Raw genomic sequence first — 7,845 nt, 5'->3', positions numbered from 1 at the left:
ATGGATATTGGGAGCTGGGCTCCGACGGTCGGGGACGGCGCTGCCAATTTCACAGCAGCCAACCTCTGGCTGGATTTCCTGAACGCCTCGAGCCCGCCGACCCGGTGGGACGGCAGTCCACCTGCCGACGGGTCTGCACCGGACGACCAGCGGCGCCTCATCCGAGAGCAAGCCTACCGGGACTTCACCACCACCATTCAAGTTTTCATCCTCATCGGATCGCTCGTTGGTGAGTCGGCTCATACACACAGCCTCAACACACACTGTAGTCTACATACTGTAGCTACCTGACAGCCAGGCCCAAACCCACAATTCAGGGGGGTTTTGAGCATCATTTTCATTGGAGGGGATACCTGCAATAGATGTGGCATTGCTTTCATATAGAGATGGCTTAAAAACATCCACACTTGATGAGCAAATGATGCTCCATGAGCCTCAACAGTGATTCCCAAATCACAATGCTACTCAGTGTTTGAAAGAATTGGTGCAATATTGCAACAGCAAACAAAATTCTGTTAGAAATTAATTTTCAAAATTGATTATCAATACCTGGAAGAGAGTTTGGGTAAATAACTCAGTCCTATAAGCCTAGGAGTCCATGTGTCTATTGTTTGTACTGCTAGTTATGGTAAAGGCTGAAAAATATGATCATTGTAATCATATTAAGGCACTTAGAAGTGCCACTATGAATTTTAGGTAGGCTTATCTTTTTTAAATGTAAAGTAGGTCTAGTGATGTAAACAACTTCTTTACACCCCCAAAAAACATTAAAAACTCATGTGTCACTGATTTACACTGCAGTGCTTGCATCAATAGCTCAATCAATCAAGTTACATTAATGAAAACATAAACACAGGGTCTGTTATTTTTCCATTTGTGTCTTTATAAATATAATCCAGAGCAAAGCAACCAAACAAAAAGCAAATCACATCATTGGAGCATTGTGTTCCCTCTAAGCTGATTGTTGACCTACATCTAATGTCTTGTCAGTCATCACCAGTCATTGCTTCACTTTGTCCTGAGAAATGTAGTCAGTATAAACTGGTTTGGAAGTTTTGGTGTCATACTAGATGCAGGTCACAGCTTGGGGTTTAGTGTATTGACTGACACCTTAGGGTCATAAGGACTCATGCTTGTAATTTTTGCACTCCAACATCTCTATTGATCACACTGAGCTATAGGGGATTATGTGAGAAAATGGAAGAGGGGCACTTGGATGCACTCTGCTCTACCAATCTATTCTGTCTAAGGTAGACTCCACTTAAAAAATGTGAACTTTATGTTTCCACTGATACCAAACACATGATTATTGATTATAGGAAACAAGTGTCTTCTCACTGATTAAATTAATGTTAATAAATTGAATCATATTACAGAATCAATTTATCACCCCCCTCCCACACACACACACACACACACACACACACACACACACACACACACACACACACATCCCAAGGCGGATTGGTAACCTAAGTGGTTCCATTCCAATTCTAGTTAACCCAGTCCAAAGTCCAACCAGAAATAATAATAGGATAAAAAAAAAATCTGCTTGGAAAATTTGACTTGGCAATGAAACATGGGACTAGGAATGGTGAATAATGAAAATGATGATGGTCCAGAAAGCTGCCTTTGAGGTTAAAGGGTTGGTTCAGGATTTTCAAAAGCTTTTGATCTCCATCATCAAGCCACATTTTAGTATATCAGAAAGGTTTTTGTTTTATGATAAAAGCATGCATCTTTTTGAATATCCATTTTTTTAACCAAAGCGACTGCCGACCAGAAGAGGATGCCATGGTTTCTGGATGGTTTCTTTACTCTCTTCCCTTAGCGCCTCATCGCTCCAAATCACGCCTTTGATAAAACACCTAAAACGAGTCAGGGTCCACATACTGTACATTAAACATCTCTACAGATTAGCGTCTCTTTGTGTTTGTTTTTCAAGGCTTCCGCAGCGGGGCATTCTTGGTATTCAAGAGTCTCATTAGAACTCACAACGCTCGCTTTCATGTCCGCAGCACGAAACGAAGCGATGGAAAGAAAATGTGACCCTGCGATAATAAAACTACAGCTTCACTCACGGAGAGAAAAAGGTCTCACTCTGGCAATAAAACGGTGTTCAACAAATTGTCGCAACACTGTGACTGTCAGTAGTACAGTATGTTCGCTGTGTACCGGTGGTTTCTATAGAGCTTGTTTGATAGCCAGTAACACCCAGTGGCCATACACTTAGACTTTCTAATATTCTGAGTCATGTTTGTTGGGGGCAAACATCTCCGGATCACATGCGTCTTTATTGATTTTGCACAATGAGGCGTAAATCAGAGTTTGTCTGCAAATCCGGTTCATGTGCCACAGTGTGCCGCGGCACCAGCTCCAGCTCCAGCTAATATCGCCAACAATTCTAATCAGATCTTTCTTTGGGGAATTAGACCTCAGGCTACGTATCCCTCTATTGCTTACCGTCCACAAGCCAGGGCAGATAACAAGTAATGGACCTCATGGAAACGAAGGTGATGAAATACACTGTGGGGGATGCAAATACAAAGGTTTTAAGAGTGTTAATTATGTTTCACACTTTGAATTATCACAGTATTTACCTCTATGTTTAGACACCAGATGAATCGTACCATGTTTTGTGATAACACCAGGTATTAACACCAGGTATTAACACCAGTCGGGCGGTGACAACTTATTCATGCTTTTTTCCCACACAAGTTACTTTCATGTGCCTGAAGCACACAGCGGAGTTGTTTTTTGAAGTGTGGCGGTTTTCATGTCGCTGTCTGACATTTGTTGAGTGATAAAAGCAATCTTGGTTAGTGTTTGCTCTTTCTCCTCATTGGCCGCCGTGAATATGGTTGCCAAGGTGTTCCTCAATTGCCAGGTGAGCATTTTGGGCATAAAAGAAGTCCGGGGCAAAGTGATTTTTGCAGACAATGCCGGCACCGACTATAAAAGAGAGTAGAGATCCTCGCTTTATCTGCCTAGAGACACACTCGTTGGTGACACACATACTGACTGGTGTTTGTCTAAACTTTTCACACAATTGTCTGTATTTGATTATCAAAATACCACGCAATATCAGCCAACAATTACAATACAATAGGTCCAGTGCCATATGATACAGACCAACAAGCTAACAAGCTCTTTTACCAGCTGTCTTGTTTTCCTGGGCAGTGAAATTCTTTAAAATGTGTGAAGTGCAGCACATTTTTCACATATGAACTATGTAATGGCTGGTGTTGGAATTGCGATCCCATATGGATACATCACTTGCGGCATCACAAACATCGGGAGGGTTTGACATTACACTATTGCAGTTGTGCTATAGTTGGACTGTCAGACAGCTCTAGTCAAAAGCCCTTTTGGTGATTTAATCCTGTGTGAATCTGCCATGTCTGTAATTTGTAAAGTAAAAATTCCAGTGCAAATTACCATATTTTAGTGAAGACAGAGGTCCCCTAATAATACTAATCCCATGCAAATTGAACTTGCTGCCATTTCAGCCGTAATTTGTTTCTCCTTCTTCTTCTAGATGCGCAATGTTTTTCTTCCTTGTGTCATGAAAAATGGAGGCAGTAGTGGAGTCTATACAGGAAGGTTTTGAATGCATTTTTGGAAACTTAAACTTTTGCTTTGCTAAATCAGCAAATGATGAATTGCAAATTCCTGACCTTGTGCACCTGCATCCGAGGCATTGGTGACTTTAGCAAATTTCATTATCCTGTGCAAATGCATTTCACAAAACGCAGAAGGTGAGGTTAATTCATTAATTCCAGGTTGCCACTGAATACTAGCCCTGTGCAAATTGGGCTAAAGATGAGTCTGTGATGCCTTGTAACATACAGTAACTTGATAGCGTGTTACTGAAGTCCTGTATTCGGCACAGTTACAAAAGTTCCATCAAGCCCAGCTCCATCCAGCTTATTCCAAAACCTCTCAGGACAAATTACACAACAACCGAATACACAATAATTATTATGAATAACCTAGCTTTTACACCGTGTACTTTCTTTCAGGACTTTGATATAAACCAGTAATCTTTGTAAACCAGTAATCAGATTTTCTCCACCCTGCTCATTAGGTGATTCACACCAATTAATGGTCAGTGTTTGTTTCTCTCTGACTGACTGCGGTCTGTTTATGAACTTCAAGGGACATCATAAACACTGAACCTTACAGAAAACACATTTCCTCACCGCAGAACATCTTGTTCTGTTACCGACGATGAAAGCACAGCCAACACTCCACGGCTGAATATGGGTAATTACATTTAAAGAGGCTGGTATGGAATATGTTTGACCTGACATCAGTCAGTGCGCCACAGGAGGTCTAAAATGCACTGTTTTAAGCCTCATTAGCAGTCATTACTGTCTCATTGCACCAATTTATGGATGGAACTTAACATGAAAAATACTACAAGTTCTCTGCTTGCACTTGATTTTGTGCTTGTCTCATCTCAAAACAAGAAAAATGAACAAACTAGATTGATTTCCTTACGCTGCAATCCCTTTAGGATTTGGAATCAAGTCTCTATCTCCATTCGTTTCATAGTTATGGCTAGAAAATGATAATCATCTAGTGGCAGAAATCCCAGATCCAGATCACTACCAAAATTTAATCAGTCGTTCCTTGGTCCAAGGCCTGTTTGTCCACCAAATTTCATGGAAATTCGTTCATAAGTTTTTGAGATATCCTGCTGACAGACAGACACAGATGAACTAACGGGTGAAAACATAACCTCCTTGGTGGAGGTGATAACAAAATGAAGTGAAACAAAACCTTGCCTGGCTCTTCTTTTTGCTCTTAGCACTTGTTAAAAGTTCTTCTGGTTAAGTGTGTCTACTAAATGCTTAAAATTGCACTAGGCAACATCCAGCTTTCCCTGGACGGAGCGCTCACTCACTGCTGTTTAAGAGACAGTTTGGATTTCACTCTTAAGTATCGATTCATCACTTAGCATGGGAGGAGCGCGGAGAAGATTTCCCGCCAGCCACCATACCCAGCACCAGAGTTTTATTAGTAGGGCAAATCTACAGTGTCTCAATTAGTGCGGATGGGACGCTCTTCTCTGTTGCAGCCCCACTTTGTGTTTTAAGCTGATAAAATGGATGGATTTTTACATAAAAGTCTTGTCTAGTGCAGTGTTAAAAAGCCCCACATCTCAGACTAGATTACCATACCAGAAAACCAGCCACTCCTCAAGGAGGAGGAGGGGAGGGGGGGGGGTGGGGTGGTAATGGAGTATCTGTGTGGTCAGGAAAGCTCTGAAATGGCAGGAGAAGATTGCAAGAAAGTGGGAGAAAGGTATCAGGATGGCGCAACACTCAAATTGCTCCTATTGTGAGACAAAATAATGAGTCCTTCACATCCCATCCTTTTTCCCTCAGAGGCTAGAGAGACACAAAGCACATGAGGATGATGGATATCTGGATTCCCTAGAGACAGGTTGGAGTATTGCTTGCTTAAGAGCTGGGAGTGTATGTGAATATTTCGCTGCAACAAAAGAAGCAAGATGTTTCACTCTTCGTCTCATTATTCAACGCAGTGGTACTTTTGATTCGCCGCTGTTTGGTTACGTCTGCAGCCATCTTTTTATACGTCAGGTAACAACTGTAGCACATTCACAATAGTCAAATGGCATGTTCCACAACACATTCACAAATGAGTATCAACAAACCAAGTAGCTTATTTGGACATTATGTAACATGATTACATGGCAAAAGTCTAGTGGACAATTCAGCTCTCAATGAAATGCACCTACAGATAAACACATTTGATTTATAATATATAGATTCTATAATGATATGAGTTCACCAATGGCTTTCCCTTCCTTCTCTTCAATTATTCAATTATCAGGATAAAAATACAAGAACAACTTCCTAGAATAACATAGCAATACAGGGGCGTGCTTAGTGATTTGGGGGCCATAGGCAAAGGCAAGCATGGGGCCCCCTGAGTCCCAAACCTCACCCTTTTCAATCCATCCTTTCTATACATTACCTTCAAGTTGGGGCTGAGCAAAGTATGTATACAGTGGAGCTGATCTCTCCTGACTGAGAAATCATTATTATCACCATTTCTAATATTGACTTGCCCTTGGCTCTGGTGGAGCTAAAGTTTGCTTCACTAGAGCTTGTTGAGTTTGGAGGCAGTGGGAATATTCCTAGCAGCAAACACTAGCTGCAATTGATTATTGGATGAAAAAAATTGTCGACAAAGCTCCGCTCGGGTAGATTTTTTAAATTTCTCACAGCAACTGGTCCAGTGGCAATGAAAATGAGCTTAAAGTCAAGTGGCAATATTGTGCTTTTGTGGAATAGTCCACAAAAGCCTTACTGGGTAGGGGGGGTGGGGGTGGGGGGGTGGCCATGACTCAAGAGGGGTTTTTCAATGAGTTTAAAATTGCTGAAAAATAAGATTAGCGTCAGATAATTTACACTAGACTTCCAGTATTTGTCTTCTGTGGATATGTAAGCCTTAAGAAGATAAACCAGTCCAGTTTAGTTCAGTCCAGGGTTGCAAAAAGGCAATACTGACTTTAGTCTTTCTGTAGTCTTTCTGTAGACCATAGTCTTTCTCAATCTTTTACCATTGTTCAGCTTTGTTCAGCTTTGTCCTTTTACATTAGAAGAGGAGGCATTCTCATTCTTTGTGAACAAATCCATGAAATTAGTGGATTCCTACAGCCATGACTGAGAGACGAAATTTGAAGATCATTTGTTGTGTTGCCTGATGAAAATGTGCACCCATTACAAAGATAGTGATTCTGTGTCAGTCCAACAAATTTATACCTCAATGCCTTGAAGTGTTACATAACGTAACGATCCATAACGTACCCAAACTATTTAATCACACGTGAAGCTCAGTCAGGGTGAGAATTATGGAGAAGACGGGGGAAATTGACAATGTTGTTGTTTCAGGCCTTCTTTCTGTTTACTGATATCATGGCATAGTATAAAAAGCTTCTATCTGATCACAGCCTCATGTGATTTATCTATATGGAAATGTTGCTGAATAGTGGTCATTATATTGAAAGTTGCTAAATCAAATGTGCTGATCTGAAGTGTATAAATGTGTGAGCTTACCCAGTGGTAAGGTGAACTCAGAAAATACCACAGTATAATTTGTACACTGCATGTAATGCATGAATGCCCCATGGTTAAAACTGGTTTCTATTCACATTTGATTAATGTACAACTCTTTTAGCAGAGAACATTCATATTCACAGAGATTTTGCAGAAGCAGTGCAACAGCAGTTCATTGACTGTATTCACATCATACATCTTTAGATCAAGATCGCCTTTAGATCGTCTTTATCCGCTTATTCTTATTCATGGTCACGAGGGGCTGGAGCCTATCCCAGCATGCATTGGGTAGGAGGCAGGGAGATATCCTGGACAGGTCACCAGTCCATCACAGGGCTGACACAGATAGATAGACAATCACTCACACTCACATTCATGCCTGTGGGCTATTTTAAGTGTCCAATCCACCTGACTTGCATGGCTTTGGACTGTGGGAGGAAACTGGAGCACCAAGAAGAGACCCGGGCAAACATGGGGAGAACATGCAAAGTCAATACAGAAAGAACCAGGTACTAAACCTTTTAGAAGAGCAATATTTGTTTGAGGGTGTGTTCAGACCAAGCATGTTTGCTTGGTCTGAACATAAAAATCTCTAACCTGGCAGGATGACAGGTCACCAAAACTCTGTCCAATAAACAAGCTACTTGTGAGTCCATGTGACTTTTGTTTACAAGCCCTGGATCACTTGTAATTGTGCAGCGTGAACCTAAACGAACCAAATACAAAAACGCAACAGAGTCGACTTTTCCACTCT

General features: G+C 41.2%; 1 protein-coding gene across 1 annotated transcript in view; it reads left to right on the top strand.

Annotated features, from left to right (window-relative positions):
- gpr176 (G protein-coupled receptor 176) overlaps positions 1 to 7,845 on the top strand; it is a 16,093-nt gene continuing 8,248 nt past the window's right edge. Inside the window, exon 1 of the mRNA XM_071907002.2 lies at positions 1 to 229. Within this exon, the coding sequence (XP_071763103.1) occupies positions 1 to 229 (229 nt within the window). The remainder of the gene's footprint in view (positions 230 to 7,845) is intronic.

Source organism: Centroberyx gerrardi, chromosome 18 (genome assembly GCF_048128805.1).
Source record: "Centroberyx gerrardi isolate f3 chromosome 18, fCenGer3.hap1.cur.20231027, whole genome shotgun sequence".
NCBI classification, from domain to species: Eukaryota; Metazoa; Chordata; class Actinopteri; order Beryciformes; family Berycidae; genus Centroberyx; species Centroberyx gerrardi.
This window is presented reverse-complemented; position numbering and strand designations above follow the sequence as displayed.